The sequence below is a fragment of the Arvicanthis niloticus genome, chromosome 14, assembly GCF_011762505.2.
Source record: "Arvicanthis niloticus isolate mArvNil1 chromosome 14, mArvNil1.pat.X, whole genome shotgun sequence".
NCBI classification, from domain to species: Eukaryota; Metazoa; Chordata; class Mammalia; order Rodentia; family Muridae; genus Arvicanthis; species Arvicanthis niloticus.
This window is the reverse complement of record NC_047671.1, coordinates 21,941,510-21,966,992: the sequence shown is the minus strand read 5'-3', so window position 1 is coordinate 21,966,992 and position 25,483 is coordinate 21,941,510. Positions and strand designations below refer to the sequence as shown.

General features: G+C 42.0%; 1 protein-coding gene across 2 annotated transcripts in view; it reads left to right on the top strand.

The window, feature by feature from the left end:
* Positions 1-25,483, top strand: part of Gnal (G protein subunit alpha L) — a 135,388-nt gene that overhangs the window by 77,693 nt on the left and 32,212 nt on the right. For both annotated transcript variants that reach the window (XM_034518570.2, XM_034518572.2), the window contains exon 5: positions 18,250-18,347. In XM_034518570.2, the coding sequence (XP_034374461.1) occupies positions 18,250-18,347 (98 nt within the window). The remainder of the gene's footprint in view (positions 1-18,249; positions 18,348-25,483) is intronic.

Sequence of the window (25,483 nt, the reverse complement as noted above, 5' to 3'; positions counted from 1 at the left end):
GAGTCCTTTCAGGAGGCAGTGCCCTTCTCAGTGAGCTCATTAGGCAGAGGTTCCAGTTTATGGTGGTAGAAGACACAGGCTAACGCAGACTCAGCCAAACAGGGTCTTCACTTTACCTCGCTGCTTCTCTTTATTCTCTGTACCCTTCAACTTTTTAATTTTTTTAATTTTAATTTTATGCATATGAGTGTTTTGCAGATGTGTGTGCCTATGTGCCACCTGCTTGCCTGGTGCCCAAAGAGGCCAGAAGAGGGCATTGGATTCCTCTGGAACTGGAGTTACAAATGCTTGTGAGCTATCTTGTGGGAGCTGGGAACAAACCCATGTCCTCTGTAAGAATAGCAAGTCCCATTACCTGTAGAGTCATTGCTCCAATGTCCCCCACCACAGGCTTTTAGAGAAATTACTACTGAACTGGATGCAGTCTTCTTTTATCCTTAAAATTAAAGGCAAATACTTGGGCTGGGGTGAATGTCTCCCAGGAGAGAACTTCAGGCACTGGGTAAAATTCCACTTGCCCTCATCCATTCCTTCAAAGATTCGGGAATTGTATTTATATTTACAACAACATAAACATACATAATGCTAACATTTGTCACATGCAGAACTCTACACTTGAGATGTCATCGTCGTGCAAGTTATTGAATACTTTGTGTGAGAGACATGTTTCTCTTCTTTATCAGGGTTTTAGCGGGAAGTCGAATGTTTACAGGCAAACACAGATGGAGAATCATGAACTTCAAGCATTTCAAGTGGCGTTGCCTAACTGTTTCAAATGAATACACTTTCTTAACAATGCCTTTGGAAATTAGACCTCAAACTAATGAGTCCCACGGTCCCTGTCCTGGTTCCCTAGACACAGAATTCATCCATTCCCATAAGGCTGCTTCATCCCTCTCTTATTTTTTTTCCAAGTACTAGGGGTTTTGTTTTTTGTTTTTGAAGACTATAATATAACTACATTTCACCTTTCCCTTTCTTCTCTTTAAATTTTTCCTCTCCTTGCTCTCTTTCAAATTCATGACTTCTTTTTTTTATTAATTGTTATTGCATGCACATAGATATATACCCATATATTTCTAAATATAACCTGCTCGGTCTGTATGATGTTACTTGCGTATGTGTTTTCAGGGAGGACCATTTGGTATTGGACAACCTATTGGCACACTCTTCTCTGGAGAAGACCATTTCTCTTGCTCTCTGCAGTCATTGCCTGTAGTTCTTATGTAAGCTTCAGGCCCCTTGAGGGCACTTATAAGGGCAGACAGCACTTGTAGCCTCAGGAGCACTGTTACCCAAACTGGCTGTGGCCTAGGTTGGTTTCAAAAACACTCCTGTCTCGGTGTCCTGAGCGCTGATGTTGCAAACATGGTCTACCTTAAACACGAGGGTTGTATTCTTTCTATAAGGAGCAATGAGACCAGTGTGCAGCTTTAACAGTGATGAAGTGGTATGATACGGTTGCTGCCAGCCCCAAGCAAGTTGTAACCTGTAGTGTGTTATCAAATAAACCACCTATAGTTAGTATTGTTTTTCATATAGTTTTTTTAAATGGGTTCAGTCTCCAGTACCATAAAAAAAAAGAGAACAAACTGAAAATAATTTGTCTTGAACTAATTGTTTCTAATTGTTTAACCTGACTATGGTGGCACATCCCTGTAATCCCAACACTTAGGAGGCTAAGGCTAGAAGACTCTGTTCAAGACCAGCCTGGGCTACATAATAAAATCCCCATCTCAGGGGCAGGGCTGGGGACAAAGTTTGGTTTTGTTTTTTTTTTTACTTTGCTGTAGACTCTTGATGGAGGCACCATGTTCAGAATGCTCTGCTTTTTCCCAGTCAGCAAGCAAATGTGCCTCTGTTCTTGAGTGTGCCATCTCTTTGCCTCTCTTTTCTCTTCTGTTCCCTCACTAATTGATTTGATATTATCTTCCACGTGTGTGTGTGTGTGTGTGTGTGTGTGTGTGTGTGTGTGTGTGTCCCTGTTTTCCTACTATTCTATTCTGTATGGGCTGAATGCCATTATTGAATATCATTTTTTTAGCACTTGCCTTGCTGAACTGTATCTAATACCACACGTTCTGATCTCTCCCTGCTGAATCAGATAGGACAGCTGTGTGAACACATGCATATACACACAGCCATCCCTCAGCATCTTCAGGTGATTGATCCCAGGACACCCAGGGGTACCAAATCCCATAGATGCTCGTTTCTTATTCAGATTGGCATTGTATTTTCATTTAATCTATTCATGTATCCCCCATATATTTTAAATTATCTCTAGATGGCTTATACCTGAGACCCTGTAAATTTCCCCTACGTTCATCCACAATGCAAAATTTATATATATAATATATATATATATATTATATATATATAATTATACACTGTACTATTTAAGATATCATGACAAAAAATACTCCACATGTTCACTATGTATGTAGTCATTTTCTCTCTGAAGATACCTGAATCCATGACTATGTAAGTTATCAGAATTATAGATATATTTGTATGTTTATATGTATATATGCATATGTAAATATGATAGATGATGATAGCCTCATAGATGGGCTCACACTGATGAGAGAGAAAGAGAGAGGAAGCAGAGATAAGGAATAGGCAGCAAGGATGTAACTAGCTCAGCAATGAGGTCAGTTACCCAAAGGTCTTCTAAGGGTCATGTTACAGAGTTCATGGAAATGTAAATTAAAAAGTGACTGATTATGGGTATAACATGCCCCTCTGTTGCTGGTCACAATAAGACTCCTACAAACACAAATAACAGTTCATGACAGACTCTCTGAGGGAGGTAGAGGAGTGCCAGAAGGTAATTTTGCTCCTATATCAAAACATCATTTACTGAAAGAAGAAGCATAAATCCTAGCAGAGGCCAAAAGAGAGAAGGAGGCTACTTCCTCAGAAGACTGTCCCTCAGGCCATGGGACTACATGGCCTTTGTCCTTTGCCAAACTATAGAGCCAGGGCCTAAACTCTTCAGCCACATGATGCCACCAGAAGTACGCACTCCTTGGCTCATGTAACAGCTGAGACCAAGAAGGAAGACATTCAATGTGGAAGAGCATGGTCTCAATTGGCTTCTCTCTCATGGAATACACAGCTCCTCACACCTGCTGTTCTGTATGCACCAGTTCCATGCTTTACTTAATTGCTTTTGAGAAGTTACTTTAAACCATTCACGTGGGGCTGGACCAGGATGAACATACCTGCACATGTCAAAAATACAAATACCTGTAGACCCAAACCAGCTTTCTATCAATGTACAGGTCTTAAAATAATTATTTAATTTATTTTGTGTGCATTGGTGTTTTTGACTGCATGCATGTCTGTATGAAGGTGTCAACCCCTAAAACTGGAATTACAAATGGTTGTGAGCTGCCGTATGGGGGCTGAGAATTGAACCCCGGTCCTCTGGAAGAGAAGTCAGTGGCCCTAACTGCTGAGCCATCTCTCCATCCCCCAATTCAGTAATTTGTGTGGCCTTTAACTGTACAGAATTTTTGTGGATAGGTAAAAGGGTACATGAAGCAGGACAGTTACAGAAGGCACTTCCAAGAATGCTTATCCATTCATCTGCTCACAGAGGTAGTGAAGGTATCCAGGACAATGTTAACAGCTTGATACAGGTCAACAAATGAACCAGAAAGATCCCCTGTAACAGAGATAAGGAAATAAGGGGGAAAGTACAGGGATTTTAGAAACAAACATCTCTAGAGAGAAGAGGGCAATTAGACTGACCCAGAGATACTGGAGTGGCAGGGTGCCCTGTGCAAGACAGCGATCAGGGGACCTCACCGAGATGCACTGTAAAGGGGGTGGTGTGTTAGGGTTCTCTAAAGGAATACAACTAATGCACAAATGTGTCTATGAATGTATATGTTCATGTGTATACATATATATACATAAATATAAATGCCATATACATATATACATATATGTATACACTTAAGAACTTACCAAATCAGCTCTAAAATACTAACACCAGCAGAATCACAGCTGAGAGCTGAGACCCTGGTAGTTGCTCAGACCTTGAATCTGTGTCTCTCGGCAGTTGGGGCTATTCCACAGAGGCTATCTCTCACTGTAGGGGTATCCCGATACCAAGTTGCTGCTCAGTACATAGGGTCGATGCCTCTAATGCCAGAAGCCACAAGGTTCCTGGAGAGCTGTTAGTTCCTAGTCCACAGAGAAATCTTGGAAATGCTGGTTCTGCAGTCAGCATAGGAATCAGCAGCTCCAACAGCAACAGGGGACACATTAACTCATCTACGAGAGGGAAGGCCAAGGATCAAAACATGAAATAATCCTTCTTCTAACACACCCTTTGTATCTGGATGGGTATCAGAAGGTGCTCCCCACAGTCAGGGCGGGGTCTTTCCACATCAATCAGAATGATTGGGACAATTCTTCAGGGGAGGCTCCCTACTGAGATGATTATAATTTTTTGGCAAGTTGACTTTAAAACCAACTATAATAGGTAGTGAAGGAGGAGACTCAGCAAGCAAGTTGGGGATGCGTGGTGCTGCCACTCTAGCTGTGAGGGAGAGCCCTAGGGGTGGGGGGGTGGGGGGGCTCAGGGAACATGGGGTTAGTTGGCTACACCAGAACAAAACAAGATGATATGAAAGAAGCAATGGAGCAGGTAGAAGGAGACAGTCTTGCAGAGTGCTGGAAGGCCCCTGTGGGCACTTGGAGGCAAGGAATGGCCTGAGCTGATCCAGTCCATAAAAGCCTCATCCCAGCTATTGCCTCAGAGGATGCTTTAAACAGACCAGAATAGAGATAGGAAGACCAAGGAGGCAAATGTGGCCATCCACGTAGGAGACACTGATGGTTAGGATCATGAAGGGTAAGCCACTCAAACTGGATAGTTTTCAAATGAGCCTTAGAGAGAAGAGTTTGAAGTAGAATGGAAGAAAATGCCCAGGATGGCATCATGGTCCAGTGTGAGCCACTGGAGAAAAGTAAACAAATAAAAATGAGCCCTGAGTTGCAAAGACCTCAGGCAGAGCACTTGTGTCTAATCACTAATCAAATCAGCCCTGAGAAGATAGAGTGTAATATCCATCATATGACCAAGTAAGGTTGCCATGACTGCTTCTCCCCCATCCATGAAAGTCAGGCTCTCTGAGGAAGGTTCTTCGGGATCAGACTTAGGTGGTATCTCTCAAGTGAGCAGTGGATACCCAAGCCAAAGTGGTCCCAGGCAATAATCAGCTGCATTACACAACTGTTGTATAGACTTCTAGTTTTTTTCAAATGTAAACTTGATTACCTGTTTCCCTGAAGAGTCAAGGACATTTTCTTTGTCATAAGAACACATAATTTCAGATAACTATGACAAGATAAATATTTCTGCTTCCTGTAACTTCTCAGATGCCTTCAATTATTTGTTCTTGGTAGACTGACAAGTGAGTAAAAACCAGACATTCTATTTATAGGACTTCTTTGTTATGTAGAGCCATGGGGATTCTTTTAAGTTGTTCTTATAATACCTGAACCATATGAAGGAAGTTGTACGTCTCACTCATTACCAGTGGTGCTTTGCTTTATTCTTAGTGATATGGTCGAATTGCATCCTATGCCAGCCACCTTTTTTGGTCCCAGCTTGTGGTAGTTTGAATATCTTTGGCCTATGGGAAGTGGCATTATTAGGATATGTGGTCTTGTTGGAAGAAGTGTGTCACTGCAGGGGTGGGCTTTGAGGTTTTGTACCCAGCTCCACCCAGTGTGGAAGAGATCTTTCTGCTGGTTGCCTGAAGAAGACAGTCTCCTCCTGGCTACCTTTGGATCAAGATGCAGAACTCATGGCTCCTCCAGTACCATGTCTGCTGCATGCTGCCATCCTTCCCACCATGATGATAATGGACTGAACCTCTGAAACTGTAAGCCAGTACCAATTAAATGCTGCCTTTATATGAGTTGCCTTGCTCATGGTGTCTGTTCACAGTAGTGAAACCCAGACTAAGACAGTCCTGTAGGATATGAAGAAGGTTTCTTTCGACTCACAGTCTCAGACATTTCAGCCCATGGTTAGCTGGATACGTCACCAAGAGCCTGTCCTAGTCACTTTCTCTTGATGTGATAACTACCTTGACAAACAGCAATTTGAAGAAGAAAGGACCTTTTCTGGCTTACATGTCCCAGTCCATCACTGAGAAAAGTCAGGGAAAGAGCCAAGCAGAAGTAAAGGCAGGAACCATGAAGCAAAGGTGCTTGCTAGCTTAGTCTCTGTGGCTTGCTCAGCTTGCGTACTGTCTGGCTTTGTGTGTCAACTTGACACAAGCTAGAGTTATCACAGAGAAAGGAGCCTCTCTTGAGGAAATGCCTCCATGAGATCCAGCTATAAGGCATTCTCTCAATTAGTGATCAAGGTGGGAGAGCCCAGACCATTGTGGTTGGTGCCATCCCTGGGCTGGTAGTCCTGGGTTCTATAAGAACCAAGCAAGCTGAGCAAGCCAGGGGAAGCAAGCCAGTAAGCAGCATCCCTTCATGGTCTCTGCATCAGCTCCTGCTTCTTGACCTGTTTGAGTTCCAGTCCTGACTTCCTTTGGTGATAAACAGCAATGTGGAAGTGTAGGCTGAATAAACCCTTTCCTCCCCAACTTTCTTCTGGGTCATGATGTTTTGTGCAGGAATGGAAACCCTGACTAAGACAGCTTGCTTACTTACACAACCTGGAGCTACCTGTCCAGGGGCAGCACTGCCCCAGTTGGCTGGGTCCTCCCACATTTATCATAATCAAGAAAATGGCCCCACAGACTTGTCCACAGGCTAACCTGATGGAGGCCAGTTTTCAGTAGAGGTTCCCTCTCCCCAGATGACCCTGGCTTGTGTCAAATTGACAAAGCATAACTAGAACAAGACCTGCAGCAAGGTGGAACATCTTGGTGACAGGGAGGTACAGCAAAACAAAGCTGTTCACACCACAGCAGCCAGGAAGCAGGGGTAGGGGAGGGGAAGAAGGAACAGAAGAGATGTGCTCTTCCAGAGAGTGGCCACAGTAGCCACCAATGTGGCTCCACCTTTTAATAGCACATTCATTTCAATCTACATGTTTGTTTCTTCTTTTAACGCTCCTCTTCATCCATATCCAGGTGTTCTGGAATGCCCCACTGTTTTGATTAATTTTTCTCTCTTTCTCTTCCTGGTGTATTCATTCAGCATTATAAGTCGAATCCTCTGCCTCCATAGACCTTACCCCAAATGTACCCAGTCTTCACCTTCAACTCTAAGTCAAACTCTCCTTCCACCGTAATCTCTCCTAGACTCGGCTCTGACAATTCCACCAGGAACCCGACCCACATGACTTTGAGAGACCATCTCTTTTGGAGTTCTCCTCACCAAGTGCTCCTTAGACACTGGCTTCCTTCTGATCCTATCCTTTCTCTCTCTACCTGAGTGTTAGAGGCAGAGGTCAGAATTTGCTCAGCAGGACTGTTAAGGTTCCATCCATTCCCATTAAGAGTTCATGAATTAATTCCAGGCACTTTAGCCACAATGTTTCTCATGTTGTGTAAACAAAGCAGAAAATGAGTTGAGCATGGCAGACATGTCAGAAGGGGAAAGATCCATGGAGAGCTATAGGAACTTCTGACTGTAGTTAGAACACCTATTTTTTTCTTTTTTTAACGTTTTAAGTTTATCCTTTGACCTGGGATACATGTTGTATTTATGCATTACCTCTCATATCCCCCTCCACTTCCTCTGAACATTCTTCCCAACCAATCCCCTCTGACTCTTACATCTTTTATTTTTATGACCCACTGAGTTTAGTCAATGTGCTGGTGTTTATTGGAGCATGGGCAACTTACCACTGGCTGTATCACTGAAGAAAAATAGCTCAGATATAACAGGTTGGGAAAGAAAACTAAGAAGATCACTTTGGACTTACTGAGCTCTCATTAGAATGCAAGCAGCGAGGCCAATTGGTTATCCAGAATAATGAAAAAGTCTAAGATGGAGAGAAAAAAATCTATATTTAATAGAATATCCATAGAATTTAAGACACAGGACGGAAAACATTATAAAGGAAGTAATTAAGCTCGGACAGCAGAATGAGCCCTGAGAACGTTCAGGTTTTAGAGACTTTGGAACAGAGGAACTCAGCAAAAGACACCAACCAAGGGTGATGGCAACATCCTTAAAACCCAAGGAGACAGTGCTCTGTGGAGTGGGAGTGATCAGTGGTGGTGAGTGCTAGTGAGTCAGATAAGAGAGGACCAAGAAGCAACCACTGAATCAACACCCAGGAGTTTCTCTGGTGGCCTTCATTATTATTTCAAGAAATGCCAGCTTCTTTGTCAAGCAAACTTACTTGTTTGCCTACCATGCCACCCCAGGTTATCCCATTCCAGAACTCTGATAAATAATTACTAAGGGAATCAGGTAGAAAGGAGAGGCAAAGGGTGAATAAGTAGGCGAGTCTGATGACCAACCTCTTGACCAGCCCTGCCCTCTCCAGCCTTCCAGAGGTTGGTCATCAGACTCCCATATTTATTCCTGCCTCTCATCCCACATTCTCAAGAACTCCAGGCCTTGACCTTTGAGCTATGTACCATTCAGTCCTGGCTATGGTGCCATCCTTAGCCCAGAAATACTGTATCCACTGAGCTCTTCCCTGGGACAGTTGAGGGAACTTAGTTTCAACAATGAGAGCTAAGAATCCACTCATCTGAGTTTGAGCACAAGAATTCAGATGCTAAACTCCAAGTACAGTCACCATGGTTATTATCTGACAGGCCTTATTAGAACTCTCAGCATGTCTTACACTGCAGCTTTCCCATAGAAATGTGTATCAAGATGGTAGCATCCTTGTCCGTTAGAAAGCAGCACACCTACCTGCTTTAAATTTGCTTTAAATTCAGCTTGATTCTTCAGAGAAGGGATCTCCTGCCTCTGTGCTGCCCCAACAGACAGAAAACCTTGAGTGACTCAGAAGGCCAAGGACAAGAATAATTACATAATTCGAGCTGGATTTATTTTTCCTAAGGAGAATTCTTGTCAAGTAACAGCGCATTGTCTGAGAGCAAAGGCTTAAAGTCGTGATTCTTGGAGTCTCTTTTTCCCAGTGAAAATATTTAATTATTTTATTTCTGATCCCACACAAATAAGTTTCTCTGCTGAAGGCATGCCACACTTGTGATTTTCTCAGAGAGCTGGGGTTTATAGAGTCTCTTAGGTTTAGGGGTAGGAGCACTGTGAAAGTTCTCAAAAGCATAAAAACTATTTGGGGGGGGGAGGGTAATTAGGGAAATTTATATTCCCATCACCAATAGGTATATTTAATTAACTCTCCACTATGGGCCACAAATCTGATTATTAAACCTCTGTGCTTAACACAGTTGTTAGGTGAGATAGGATTTGGAAATAAGAGCTGGAATTTTATATATCTTTAAAAATAATTATAATTTCTGTCCTTCATGTATATACGCACTCGATCACACACACACACACACACACACACAAACACATGAAATATAAAAGCACCAAAACCATGAAGGTTAACATAGTGGTTGTAGAGGTCCCATGGCTCAGTCACCCTGGTTTTTTAATCTATATAAAATTCCAATTCTGTCCCAGTTATAACCTTATAAACTAATAGGTAAAAATAGTAAGTTTGTAATAGATAAAACTAAAATAGATACCAGTTTGTATGCTACTCAGAATGTTAAAAAATAAAATATTTGACAAGGTTTCAGAGATAGAGAACCCAACAGATTCTAGGGGAATTCTGAGAATGATAAGGACATAGTTTTAAAATATGTATCATACCAAGCTGGAAACTATAAAAGAAATGGATAAATTTTGAGATATATATGGTCTACCAAAACTAAATCAAGATGAAATAAATAATTTAAATAGACTCATAATGTCCAATGAGAGAGAAATGGTACCTAAAAAATACTCCAACTGAAACAAATCAGATATATTCAGTGAAGAATTCTACCAAACCATCTAAGAACTGTTGGGGTCCACACTAGCCCCACGTTGGGTGCCAAAATAATGTTGAGGCCCAAGCTCGAGTCCCTGTTCGGGCGCCAAAATAATGTTGGGGTCCACACTAGCCCCACGTTGGGGCAGCCAAAATAAATGTTGCAGCCCAGGCAAAATGTTGAGGCCCGGGCCAACCCACGTTTGGGCGGCCACTGTATCCCGGCCCAAGCTGCTGCTCCGGTCTGCGGGTCAGGGTTCAGCAAGAGCGAGGGTGAGGGCAGACTCAAAGAATGGAGACCAGACAGGGTGTGATTCAATCCCATTTATTCTTCAGTCTCTCTTTCTCTAAGTGTCTCCTGTCTGATTCTCCCTCTATAGTCTCCCTAATGTCTGCCTCTGCCTTTTATATGTCTTACTTCTAAGCCAAGCCTCTAAGTTACACCTTTAATCATGCCCTTAGGTCTTGTCTCTAACTCTGATCTCTATACTTCTAAGTCATACTCTTAAGTCACACACCTTTAATCTCACACACCTTTAATCTCACACACCTTTAATCTCACACACCTTTAATCTCAAGGTATCTAAACCAAGATTATCGGAGTGTGCTCAGCTGTTGTAGGCTATTGTAATCCAAATCTCATGTCAGGGTATATGGCTCAAGATGGCTGCAAAGCTGATAGCCGCTTTCTGCTAAAAGTTGGCTCCCAACAAAGAACTAATGCCAATAATTCTCAAAATACTTTATAAAATAGAAAAAATGAAGGAATATTTTAAGTTCTTTTTATAAAGCCAGTACTACCCTGACACTAAAACCAGACAGAAAACCAACACAAAAAGATAATTATAGGGCAATAACTCTGATAAAATGAACAAAAAAAATAATTCTCAGTAAAATACTTGCAAACAGAATCTAAGATCATCCACCATGACCACCTTGGCTACGTCTCAGAGATGCAGAGATGGTTCAACATTAAAAAAAAACAATAAACCATACAGCCATCTCATTGAATGTAGAAAAGGCCTCTTGACAAGAATCCAACATCCCTTCTTAATAAAAATCTAAGCAATCTAGGAACACAGAGGCCATATCTCAGCATAATAAAGGCAATGTATGGCAATCCCATAGCCAATACCTTGCTAAATGCAAGGGGGAAATGCAGACAATTTCTGCTGGAATCTACGGGGTAAGGACACCAACTCTCCTCACTCCTATTCAATATAATATCTGAAATCATAGGCTAGCCACACAGAGGCACATGCTTTCAATCCCAGCATTTGGGGGTGCAGAGGCAGAGGCAGGCAGATCTCTGTGAGTTCAAAGACAGCCTAATCTACATAGTGATTGCCAGGGCTACCCAGTGAGACCAAGAAAAAACAAAACAAAAACTTGAAATATTAGCTACAGAAATAAGACAAATGAAGGATATAATATAATAAAGAGGATATAAACAGGAGAGGAAAAGGTCAAAATGTCCTTATTTGCAGATGAAATGATTCTATATATTATAAAATCCTAAGGACTCTGCCCAAAACCTCCTACAGCTGGTAAATACATTCAGCATAACAATAAAATACAAAAATTAGCAGCCTTCCTATATGCAGATAGTAAACACACTGAGGATTTACAATAGCCTCAATATATAAATATATAATATATACTTGATAAACATATATTATATAATATTTATAAATATAATATATTATATATCAGGATAATATATACATACATATATATTATCCTCAGATGATGGGGGGGGGTGTCTAACCAAGAAAGTGAAATTTTTTTTAAAGTTAAACATAAGTGAATTCAAAATAAGCAACAAAGTTTACTTAGGAAAACATTTAACAAAGGATGCAAACTATGTGAACATCGGAATCTATAAAACTGTATGAAAGAGTTTATAATTGGCATATGATGTTCAAAGAGAATTCATGACTAAGATGCTATTCTTCCACTAGTGACCTAAAGACTCTATGTAACATCAGTAAAAACACAAACAAGACAATCCTGATGTGTTACATGAAACTCAGAAGACCTTAGAATAATCTTAATAATGTTCTAAAAATATTATAGCAGGAAAAAAAAAACAGAGAACTTAAAGCTTCATAATCTGCAAACTGGAAGTGAAGCTAGTGTTAGACTTCGCATGACAGAAACTGTGGATCCAACTCCAGAACTGAAAAGGAAAAAAAGAAGAAAACTCATCCTAAGGTTACTACAAACCCACAATGATCGAGACAGTCTGGTGTGGACATAAAGATGACAGAGGTGTCAGGTCAATGGGTTGGAACCAAAGCTCCAGAAATAGATCCAGGTATATTGGTCAGTTACAACAAAGGAGTCATGGTAATTCCACTGAGAAAGAGCAGTCTTTTCCCCAGATGTGCTATAAATCGTGGATATTCACATGGGAAAAGCAAGCGTTGGCTATTTCTTCACACCATGCCGAAAGTAATTCATTGGGTTAATATGCAAATGTATGGACTAAAATTATAACACTCATAAGAAAACATGGGAAAATTTAACCTTAAATTATCCAAAGATTTCTCTGATAGAACACACAGAGAGGGAGGGGGAAAGAAAGAAAGAAAGAAAGAAAGAAAGAAAGAAAGAAAGAAAGAAAGAACTATAAACTCTAAAAAAAATAAACTGATTAACTGAACATCACTAAAATTTTAAAATTGTGGTCATCAACAGATACTTAAGAAAACTGAAGTTCAAAATAAGATATAAATAAACCTGTATCTAAGAAAGGGTTTAACTTCAGATAGCATTTTTTAAATCATTTACTTTTTTAAAAAATAATTTTAAAATAATCCTTAATCAGAAGATTAAAAAGATGTGCAAGAATCCAGATGTGGTAGCACACATCTGTAATCCAAGCACTTAGGAGACAGAGACAAGAGGATTATGAATTCAAGTCCAGCTTGGGCTACATAGTAAATTCCAGGACAGCCAGAGGCTGAAGGAAAGAGAAAGGGAGGGAAAGAAGGAGGAAATGACACAGAAAATGATCCTCCACATTATTTGTCCTTAAGAAAGTGAAAGCTAAGACCACAAGGAGGACTTAATTAAGAAAACTGAGCCAGGCACCAGTGGTCCACGCCTTTGATCTCAGTACTCAGGAAGCAGAGGGAGGTGGATCTCTGAATTTGAGCCAGCCTGATCTACACAGAGAAACCCTGCTTCAGAAAATAAAGGAAGGATGAGAAGGAAGAGGAGAAGGAGGAAGAGGAGAAGGAGAAAGAGGAGAAGGAGGAAGAGGAGAAGGAGGAAGAGGAGGAGGAAGAGGAGGAGAGGGAAGAAAAGGAGGGGAGGGAGAGGAGGGGAGGAAGAGGAGGAAGAGAAGGAGGAAGAGGAGGAGAAAAAAAAGGAGGGCGGGAGAAGGTTGGGGAGGGAGGAGGAAGAGGAAAAAACTAATAAAGTAAGTAAAAATGTGGGAAGCTGGAAGTCCTAGACTTTGCCCCTGCCCCTGCCCCTGCCCCTGCCCCTGCCCCTGCCCCTGCCCCTGCCCCTGCCCCTGCCCCTGCCCCTGCCCCTGCCCCTGCCCCTGCCCCTGCCCCTGCCCCTGCCCCTGCCCCTGCCCCTGCCCCTGCCCCTGCCCCTGCCCCTGCCCCTGCCCCTGCCCCTGCCCCTGCCCCTGCCCCTGCCCCTGCCCCTGCCCCTGCCCCTGCCCCTGCCCCTGCCCCTGCCCCTGCCCCTGCCCCTGCCCAAGGTTGTATAAGCACTGTACAAAACAATTTGGCAGTTTTTAACAGCTACACACGCATTCACTATGTAATCCAGCAAAACCAAAGGCCATATAAAAAACAACACAGCACTCTTTATATTTGTTCAAAGCTGGAAACATGGCCCAGAAGATGGCTCAGTGGGTAAAAGCACTTGCCACACAAGCCCAATAACCTGAGTTGACTCCCCAAAACTCACAGTGGAGGAAGAGATCCAGTCCCCCAAAGTTGTCCTCTGACTTCTGCATAGAGCACCATAGTATGCTCGTGCCCCCCCAAACACACACGTGTTAATAATAATAATGATAATCATCATCTAGAAACAACCAAACATGTAGCAACTGTAAGTGAATGAACAGAATTCAGTGTGTTTACACAATGGGCTAAAACTTAACAATTTAAAAAGGTGAAGACTATATCTCAGTGGTAGATCAATTACCTAGCGTATGTAAGGTCTGGGTTCAGTCAATCACAAGCAAAAATAAAAACCACTGAAACACACTGGTAATATGCATTTAATAGTAAATTAATCTAAAAATCCATTGTGTTAAGTGAGAGAGAAGCTAAAAGAGTATATGATTTTACGTGTATAATATTTTTAGAAAAGTCAATAACCACAGTGACAGAGTAAGCAGTCATCTGGCCCTGGAGTAGTGGTAGGTCTTGGACCCATAAGAAGGGTGGAATATGGTATTTTCTGACATGGTGTATGTTCCTGCCTGTTGTTGGTGACATAATGATGTAGAAGGCTGAAGTTTATGGCATATAAGATATGCCCCAAAAGTTGTTTTTAAATTATATTGAGAATAGTTAGTAGTCTAAGTCCTACAGGCAAAAACAGGTGTGTACACGCTGTCCTTCACTACTTTCCTGGATCCAAGGAGCTGCTGTGGGCCAGAGCAAGAGAAGCTAGGTGGACTCAGACGACGATTTGAGGGCAGGCGTGGCCCTTTTCCCGTCAAGTTGATGTGAAGATAAGGAAGTACAATCTGTGACTCTCAGTCTACGTCTGGAATCCAGAACTGACTCATTTTATGGATTATTTGAGACACAGAAAAGACCTAGTATCCAAGACCCCCAGAATGTTTCCTGGAGCATGAAGGCATCCACTGAGTGTGGGGTATGACCCCCTTTTTACTGTGTAATTTCTGATGCTGTCTTTGGTAGTCATGCTAGGAAAGGTAAGAGTTTGAGACCGTTCAGTGGTTCAAGTGGTTGCGTTAGTGGGGTTTTTCCTAGCATGGTTTCTGAAAGCTGTTCCTAAATAGAATTTTAGACTTACAGTTGACTCTCCATATTGGTAGATTCTTTACCTAAGATGCCAACCAATTAAGAATCATAAATATTTGGAGGAAATCTGCAATGGTTCTAAACATGCACAAACTTTCTTCCTGTCTTCCTAAGGATACAGTGTCTCAACTATTTACACAGTTCTTACACATTATTAACATTATTACACATTACACCTAGAAAGGGGCTGGAGGATGCCGCTCAGTTGGTAGAGTGCTTCCCCTGGCACTCTGTTCCTCAGTACTACATATACCAGGCATGGTGTGCTCTCCTGTAATGCCAGCACTCAGGATTGGAGGCAAGAGGACTGAGAAGCACAAATTCAAAGTCATCCCCCACCACATAGCAAATTTAAGGCCACATGAGATCTTATCTCAAAAAGAGGAGGGAGAATCATCATTGTCCTCACGTTGGGGACTGTAAGATTAAAAACAAATAAACTGATTCTGCAGGAGAGCTCCTGACACTAACATTAGAGGCATTTTCTCCATGTCATCTTTGAAATTACATCATGCACTGAACATAAGGCTCAATATTTTCTCACTGCCCAGTGACAAATTCAACAAGCCCCTGGAAACAAGGCTGGCTGGGGACTGCTGCCTCCAGTAAGAGTTGAGCAGCCACACCCTACAGAGTGCAAGGACCAGTTAGTTGCTCATGCCACATCTCGAGAAATTAGAGAGATGCTTCCAATTTGCATTTCAAAATGGGAAATATGTCCCAAGTGTGTGTAACCCAGAAGTGATTTGAGTACATTAGCATAGAAATTATATTTTTATGTTTCTTGTCATCTGTTTGTTTTCCTTTTTTAAAAGACTTATGAAGAATCCGATAGCAGGAACAAAATCTGGTTATCGTCTGAGAATTTCGAGCTATTTTTCCAATAGACTATCAATACCAGGTTGTGGAAAAACATAGTTATAAAAACAATGGGAAGTGGTTAGGTACTTAACCCTTTTCTTTTTTAACTTTAACGTTTGCTTAAAATTATGGTTCCTGGGGAGATGGCTCACTGTATAAAGTACCTGCTGGGCCAGTGTGAGGATCTGATTTCTGATCTGCAGCACACATAAATGGCAGATGGGTATGGCAGCTCTGCTGTCAAAACGACAATGAGAAGGTAGAGGACAGGGTTCCAGGATGGAGAAAGCTAGTTAGAGTATCCATTTCAGTGAGCTCTAGATTCCTTTGAAAACCCCTACCTCGATAAATAAGCTTGAGATAAATCAAGGAAGACCTTCACTGTCAGCCTCAGTTGTCTGCATGCAGTTGCATGCATGAACGCCCCCACCAGAAGTACCCAGATGTGCAGACACAAGTACACATACATCTACATGAGAAAAAAAATTATGCTTTCAAAACTTTCGAGCATTGTCTTGAAGAGTAGTTTTACATGTAGTGCAATGTCTACCTTAGACAACACAGCTCAGCCCATTGAAAAGAATCAAAGTAGCCATGCATTTCAGTTTCTTAAGCATACATGGATATCAAGATGCTTCTCATTCAGTAAAACAAAACAAAAAAAAAAAAAAAAGATTAAGAAATGTCACACAATCACATTTCTTCTCAGCCTTCCATTTCTGAATGGAATCTTTAATGGAGCTGGAGAACTGGGACATAGATGTTGGTGCAGGGAGGAGCCCAGTGAATCCCACGGGGGTCTACAGAGCTTTGGCTCTGAGTGATGCAAGCACCCTGTGACCCTGTCCTTCTTCTGTCCCATCCAGCAAGGACCTGTCCTACTGTCAGTGACTAAATAGCAATGAGTTCCAATCTGGATACCTACTTCTCCCCTGCCACCTGCCAGAGGGTCCTGCAGGCACACAATGCCTCCGCACTTGCCCTAGATCCAGTCCCTCTGACAAGCTTCCCATGGCTTGGTTGCCTGAGAGTCTAATCTCTTCCTCCCTCTGGCCCCTAGCCTTATCCTAGTTAGTTCAGGGTCTGACCTGTGTGGGGTCACACTGTAAACAATTGCTGTAACCACCACCTTTCTCTGCTAATAGGGGTTTTGGGGGACAGTTCTTTTGGCTCTGACATGGGCCAGAAAGGCTTGAAAGGATTTCCCAGAGATAGACAGAAGCCTGCAGCTATTACTGTTTTCCTCTTCAGTTTATGTTGGCCTTTCCCAACTCAAGAAATGAGATAAAAAAGTCCACTGCTCTTTGTACTTATTAACCAGATTTAGACTCATCCTGGGCATCATTTAAGCTGACAATAGAAACTATGTTGACTTTTATAAAAATATAGTATAGTATCAATGGTTTCTATATTCAATTCTGTTTTACATTAAGTCTGTTACCTGGAGAGGAATCAAGTACCCCGGAGCTAATGACATGACTTTAGTATAAGGAACGTTCTTTCAGAGGGCCCTGCTGCCATATTGGGTGAGCATGGTGACCTTATGATGACTCTTGGGTGAACCAAAACTCACAGTTCACAATGAACTCATGGTTTGCTTTAAACACACACACACACACACACACACACACACACACACACACACAAATAAAACCTTCATAGTAAACTGTCCATCACTGCACAGGCATAATACTGAAGGGTGAAGCAGGAGGATCATAAATGTGAGGCTAGCCTGGACTACCTGAGACCCTATGATAGATTTCTTTTTTACATTAATGAGCCGATTTAATTCATCTACTTGGCATATTTTTTACTTCATGTGTATGAGTGTTTTGCCTCATATGAACCATGTGTTTCCTGTGCCCAAGGAGACCATGAGAGGGTATTTGGATCCCCTTGGGCTAGAACTAATGGTTGTGAATCACCATTTGAATGCTGAGAGTCAAACCTGGGGTCCTCTGCAAGAACAGCAAGTGCTCTCAATCCCTGAGCCATCTCTCCAGCCCTCCATTCTGACCTCACCTCACCTTGAAAAACCAAAAGACAGCTGTTAACATAAACCTAAGACTATCCATATCCTCCATTGCTGGGGTGGTTGTTTAGCTCTCAAAGGTACTGAATGCCAAGAACCTTACTCTTGTGATTGATGACTGCCACTGATGTTTGACTAACAGTTTTCCTTCTGGTGAGCTTTGTGAATAGTAAGGAGGTTCTGGAGCTTGCATGACTGGTGAGAGCTAAGTCACCCTGCCTTGCATCATGCTGAACCATGGATACACATGGCACTGTAAAGCTTGGGCTTCCACGACAAAAGAATTCCTGCCTTCCTCGCAACTTCTGCCTTGCCATTTCTTTTTCTTCCTACTTTGTAAAATATCCTGACCTGTGTTTTCTTGTCACTCTTTCCAACCTTAGGAGTTCTTTGACCATGTGAAGAAGCTGTGGGATGATGAGGGAGTGAAGGCCTGCTTTGAGAGATCCAACGAGTACCAGCTGATCGACTGTGCACAATAGTAAGTTGCTTCCCAGATCAGGCTTGGCTGTGCCAGCCTTATAGCTCTGAGGTTTCCTAAAAGCAGGAAGCAAAAGTAGCTTTGACTACTGAAGTTAACTTTCTAAAGGAGGTGGTTTTGGCAACATTGTTTTGCTGAAGGTATATTCAGTAACATTGTTTCACTAAAGGAGGTGTGTTTGGTAACATTGTTTCACTGAAGGAGCTGTGTTTGGTGACATTGTTTCACTGAAGGAGCTGTGTTTGGTAACATTGTTTCACTGAAGGAGCTGTGTTTGGTGACATTGTTTCACTGAAGGAGCTGTGTTGGTAACATTGTTTCACTGAAGGAGCTGTGTTTGGTGACATTGTTTCACTGAAGGAGCTGTGTTTGGTAACATTGTTTCACTGAAGATGTGTCCAGGTACCATTGTTTCATGAATGAACCAGAACAAGCTTCACTCACTTTGTCCTCTTTTAAGTTCTTTTCATTTTTTTCCTTTCTGCACAGACTTAAAGGCATATTCGTGAATTATAATGTACCCAAATATTCACTATTATATTTTAATTTTGAAGCAAAGTTCCCTGAATTAATTTTTGTAATACTGAATTGTGTAAGACTGGATAGACAGTTTAGTGTCTAAAGAGCACTGACTGCTGTTTCAGAGGACCTGAGTTCAGTTCCCAGCACTCACATGGCTGCTCACAACCACCTGTAACTCCAGCTCTAGAGGATCTAGTGCCCTCTGCTGACCATTTTGGCCACCTGCACTGGCATGCACAGAGATATATGCATAGGCATCTAATTTAAAATAAAATAAAGCCTGTTTCCTACTGTATCCTTGCTTCATTTTGGGGTTCAGCGTAATGAAGCTTACATTGGTCTCAGGCAGGTTCTTACTCCCTTTTTCTGCTGTTTTGGAGTGGTTCCTTCCAGACTTGAACGAGCAGTGACTTCAGAGTGTTCTGATTGGCTGATAGTGAAAATGAAAGCAGATTGATTGTGACCCAGAAGTGAGAGTTGACCACATATTCCTGGTCATACAATTGCCCCATAACTATGGTACAGATCCTCAGCAATGGCTTTTGTTCTCCTGCTGTTTCCTGTATCCCACAGGATGAATTTGTATTCTAAGGAAATGATATTTTCATATTGTCTGAGATCAAGTACAGGCCACTGTTGGATCTCACCCATAGATTCCAGGCAGTTTGCTTTGTGAAGAGGCTTAAACCATCTTCTCTGGAGCTTTTGGGCATAAATGAGTATGGTGTGAGTTCCTTCAGTGATGGTTCTCAAGTAATAGAACAACATTGGCTGATTCCCTTGCAAAGTAAAAAACATAAATTAACAATCTCTGTGTTAAGACCCTCTTTGTCCCCGAGATACAGAAGCAAGTGGTACATGCTAGCCTGGGGCCCAGTTTAAACTATACTGCTATTAATATCATGACCAATGATGACATCAGTTACCTGTTTAAATGCCTCCTAAGATTTGGAATAACACAACTCTATAGTGTCATAGTTTAATGAGTTAGTTCTAAGTGCACTGGAACTTTCTCTGTGAAGGTCAAACTTACAATAAAGCTGTTGTTGTATGAGAAAAAATAAAGTAATTGTTTTCAGAATCATGACCAAGGCCTGACTCTTTAAGCATGTGGTAATCCTTATGCTTATTACAAAGTTGAAGCAGGAAGCTCATGAGCCTGAGGTCTGCCTGTGTTACATAACTTCTATTAACCTACATGCTAAAGCAGAAATTGCCAGCATCTGGGATCTCCAGCATAGCTCATGAACACAAGGAAATTCACATATGTTTGCAGTGGAAGTTGGTGTGCAGTGTGTATTTTGTTGTCCTGTGTCAGTGTCCTTGTAGACATGGTGTTGACACTTGTCACTTGAGGAATTTAATTTCTTAAGCCACAAAAATGGAAACCTTACTCGTGTGTCGGTGGAGTCGGGAGCTAATGATTTAGCTTTAAGTAGACTATGAAAAAATAATTTTTTTAAGTGATACAAGTTTGGTCATGAGCAGACCTAGAATCAATCAGATGATGTAATAACTCTGCCACCACCTGCTGTGTGAGATTTGGGGCAAAATATTTCAGTGGGTGAAAAAAAGCAATGGCACCCAGTTCCATGGAGTTGTGATAAGACAAATAAGTTAGACACCAAAAGGCCTCAGAATAGTGCCCGATATACAGTTGAGTTCTTGGTAAGTATCATTCTTGCTAGTATGTGACTAATACCCTGAGGCCCAAAGAGGTAGACTGTGGCATCCCAGAATCAGTTTCCCAGTATCAGATGGGACCACAGGAAGAGATTTCAGATTTCCTTCACTTCCGTCCTTGAATACCTCAGAGAGCCCTGAATAGTGCCTCATGAATGAGGCTCCTGGCCTCAGACAGAGACTCCCCTTTCAGCCTGTTAGGAATAAAGCCCAACTTTCTTACCCTCAAACCTGGCTAAGTCACAGGAAGCCACCACCTTGGAGACTTGTGAACCCAGTCCTTCATAACTCCCCCTGTACCATTTTATTTATCTTTACATGTGAGGATCATGTTGGCTCAATACCTTTGTACCCTAAGAATGATCTTGTTTTACTTCTATGCTCAGGTTCTGGGACTGAGTGAATGGAGAATCTAGAGTGTTTTAAGTTGCTAAGCAAATGCTAGAAAAAATGTAAGCTCTCACCATCTCCCATTACTGTTGCTTCATAAAAGCAAACACATATATGCATAACATTGGCAGTGGCATGTGACCGTGGTGCTGTGCTGTTTGTCTACTCATGAGGCTTTGACCTTCTCCAGGGAATGAGTCCTGTTTCTATTCATGCACCCATGTCTCAGGTGGGCATCACTGTGGGAAGGTAGTCTTCATCAGTCTTGGATGTAACAGAGTCAAATATTCCTGATGCCATGGACATCCTCTGAAAAGTGTATTACTAGATAGTTCTATTACTACACAAACATCAGAGAGCATACATGCTTACGTAGACCAGGTTTGCACCCAGGCCAGCTGGGAGATAGATCGAGACACATAGAAATGTTCACCAGCCTACTGTTCTTAAAACTTTGATGAATAAAACAACTCAAGACTAAGTCAAGCACAAAAGGGAAGAGACGCAATCAAGAGACAAAAAGTCGAGACTGGAAGATGGCTCAGAGGTTAGGAAAACTTCCTGCTCTTCCAGAAGACAGGAGTGCAGTTCCCAGAACCCAGGCAGCTCACAATCACTTGTAACTACAGATGTAGGGGATCCAATGCCCTCTGTCGGCCTCAGCAGGCACCCACACATACACAGCATACACATACACACAAAAACAATTATTTTATTTTTTTAAAGAGACAAGGTAAGCACTGGGCATGTTAAGCAGCTGCTGTCAAACACAGCACACTAATTTACAATCCACACCTTTTTTTTTCTACAAGCAGGAGGAACATACTCTGAAATCACAGGAGAAAGTCCAGTATGGGAAATACTGCGCTGATAACACAGTCATTTCCTTGCCTTGTCAAGGATGATGGGTTGCATGTGATTCATGTGCTGTTCTTTTACCTGGCTGGCGGCCAAGTGTTGTGGTTCAGCCCAGCATCACTACAAATGCTGAGGAATGCACTGTCCCACGTTCCAACATCTGTGACAACTGGGAAACAGGATCTTTCCAATCCATATAGTCTTAGAGACCACCATCATATGCTCAGTCCAGAGAATACTGAAGCTTCATGTACGACACGGGATCGTAACTGAATTAACAAAGCAAAAGCCCCATAGTCAAGTGTGCCACTGATTGGAGGCACTGACCCTTGACTCCTTCACAAGTCCATGCCACACCCTAGATTCTCACACACTGCACCTTACTCTGGCTGATCGCCAGAATCTTGACGTCGTTTCCTTTCTTTTCTTTTCTTTTCTTTTTTTTTTTTCTCCCCTCATCTAAATTGCTAGGAAAAGATCTGACTAATGTCTTGGGTGACTCTGAGTCACTGCACTAAGCCGCTCAGCCGTTCTGCACTCTGAACTCCAATGCTTACTTTAAAGTCATCTCTCTATGCATAATTCTCAGAACCATCTAAAGAAGAGTTCCTTAGTGATGCTGAAATTCTGTTATGGCCTTAGGAAACTGAGCGGGCCACTGAGACCTAAGAAGCCAAGCCTAGTGGTGGTGCCAGCTTGAAATCCCAGCCACTCAGGAGGTAGAGACAAGAAGACAGCAAGTTCAAGGCCTTTTCCGGCCTAGAGCATGAGCCTAAGGCCAGATTGATCAGCTTAATGAAAGCCTAGCTCAAAACAAAACTATAATGACTAGCATGAATGAGACCTGATGTTTAATTTTCAGTATGGGGGTTGGAGGGCGGGAATGATATCTGAGAATCTACCAGTTCATAACAGGCTTGGTCTATAGTTCCCAGCTATTCACTCTTAGATATATGCCCAAGAGAAGTACAAACATGCGTCTATACAAACAAGTGTTCACGGCAACATAATAGCCAAAATCAGAAGCAACCCAAGTGCCCACCAGGAGATAGAAGTGCAATGTCCTTGAAATGAAATGGATTCAGCAACAGGAGAGAAAGGCAATAATAATGGATGGGTAGGAAAGAGACAGACCTGAGAGACACCAAGCTAAGTGATGGAAGCCAAACCCAAAGGGTCACAAATAAGTGATCCATGTATATAGAATGCCCGTGAATGAGAAATCCGTAAAGGCAGGTGGTACTGGGGATGAGGGGAGGAAAAAATTGAAAACATTGAGTGAGACTACTCAGGGTAAATGGACTCTCTTAGGATGATGTATACATGGGTTACTTTTGTATTGCTATGATAAAGTCCCTGGCAGAAACAACTTAAAGAAGAAAGGATTTGTTTTGGCTCATGGTTTCAAGGAGTTCAGTCATCATGGCCATTGGGGCATAGTGGAGCAGCAGCACACTCACCTCATGTCAGGTGAGAAGCAGAGACAGCAATACCAGTTTTCAATTGACTTTCTCCTTTTTTTATTCTGTTCTGCACAGACTTCAGCCTATGGGTTATTAGTGCTACCTACTTTTAGGGTGGGTCATCACCCCTTCCATTAATTCTCTCTAGAAACGCCCAGAAATGTGGCTCACCAATCTCTTAGGTGATTCTGAATACAGTCAAGTTGACAATGAAAATTACCCATCAGGATGAATGTTCTAGAATTGGCTAGTGGGCTGGCCATACAACCTTGTGAATATACTAAAACCATTGAATTCTGTACTTCAAAGTGGTGACATTCTATAGACATATACTACATAACATATACACATATACATCTCAAAAGAAAGATGACAAGAGGTAACACGCAAGGCAGAAAAAAAATGTTGGGAGGCTGGAGAGACCTCCAGTGGTTAAGATCTCTCATTGCTCTTCCAGAGGACCTGGGTTCAATTCCCAGCACCCACGTGGCAGCTCACAACTGTCTGTAACTCCAAAATCTGACACCATCACACAGACAGACCTGCAAAACACCAGTGAAATGAGATAAAAAATAAATAAAATATTTTTTAAAATATGTTTTTAAAAAGTGTCAGGTACATGGTAATTGGAGCTGGCTATGGGTAGGCAGTCACCATGCAGGCTTGGTGACAACAAATTACAACCTCCTCTTTCAGCCCTCCATGCATCAGTGGTTCCCAACAACATAGTAGAAATATGCATGTGTGTTTGCAAGGCCTGTGTCATCATACTCAGCCAACTAGCGTAGTGTGCCCCAGAGGCACTCTGGGAAGCTGAAATACACAAACAGAGGGAAGGACCTCTGAAATGCACCACACAGTAAGGTAAATACCTGGAGGCTACTAGGATCTGCTTTATGCTGTTTGACACACAAAGAGTAGAAATTTCCTCTTCTAGAAGAAGTAGGATTTCTCCAAAGTTGTCTTTAAGCTGATGTTGAATCAGCTGCACTTTGGGGAAAGGCTCTGAGAAGGTGCTTTCTTTTTGGGATAATAGGTACTCTTTGGGATAATTAGCTACTCCTGAGTTTATTTCTTCTTGTTTTCATTTCCTCCGCTTTCCCTTTGCAGAGTAAATTCCAGATAGAGAGAAGAGATAGTGTCCAGCCCAGGCCACCTCAAATGTGCCCCATTAGCCAGTGGCTAGAACACACTCATCTAAGTCCGTAGTCACTTCTGTGTCCCTTGAGCAGGAGCTACTGCTTGCTTCCAGAAACAATGTTTGCATACCTGGGGCAGGGGAGAGCGGGGATCAGCAATCCCACTGGGTTTGCACCGCCCCACTCTCGTACAAATGTCTTTCTAGCACCAAGCAAACTGCGAATTACCAAGAGATTGTATTTTATTCCAAGTTCCCTAGTTCCTGCTATGAAAATTTAAACACAACCTACTGAATTATACCCCCAAATGCATTTCCTCTAAGGCCTCATAATAAGTGATTAAGTAACCATGGAAACAGCTATTTTAGGAGAGAGAAAATTGAGTCTTTGGAAGATCTCTATAAAATCAGACTTCATTTAATGTAACTTTCAACACCACCCAGTGTGGGCTCCTGTGCTTTGTACTAACACACGGGCTCCTGTAGAAGCACATTCATTTCAATAATTGGCTTGGGAAGACTCTTAGAATACCAAAGAAAAAGAAGAAAGGGTGTTTAGGGTGAAAAGTCAGGAAACTCTTGTCCTACAGTCCCAGGTCTGTCTTTTCTGCAACAGCCAGCGTGGTTTTCCCAACCCCATCTATCCTCTCTGATTCTGACTCTGGTTCTAACTGTATGGTTCGCTGCCAAGCCCTGGGACTATTAAATATAATAATAATTATAATTAGAATAATCTAGAAATCCTTGGCCCTTATGTCATTTCAACTTCAAAAACTGGTCTTTTGTGGGTAATTTTTAAATGAAAGAAAAAAAAATTTAGAAGACATATATTGCCGGGTGGTGGCACACGCCTTTAATCCCAGCACTTGGGAGGCAAAGGCAGGTGGATTTCTGAGTTCGAGGCCAGCCTGGTCTACAGAGTGAGTTCCAGGACAGCCAGGGCTATACAGAGAAGCCCTGTCTCAAAAAAAAAAAAAAAAAAAAAAAAAAAAAAAAAGACATATATTACACTACACCATTGAAGTCATCAAAAATGTAACCATCACCACGATGGATAAACATACCCTTCATTGTTAGATGCA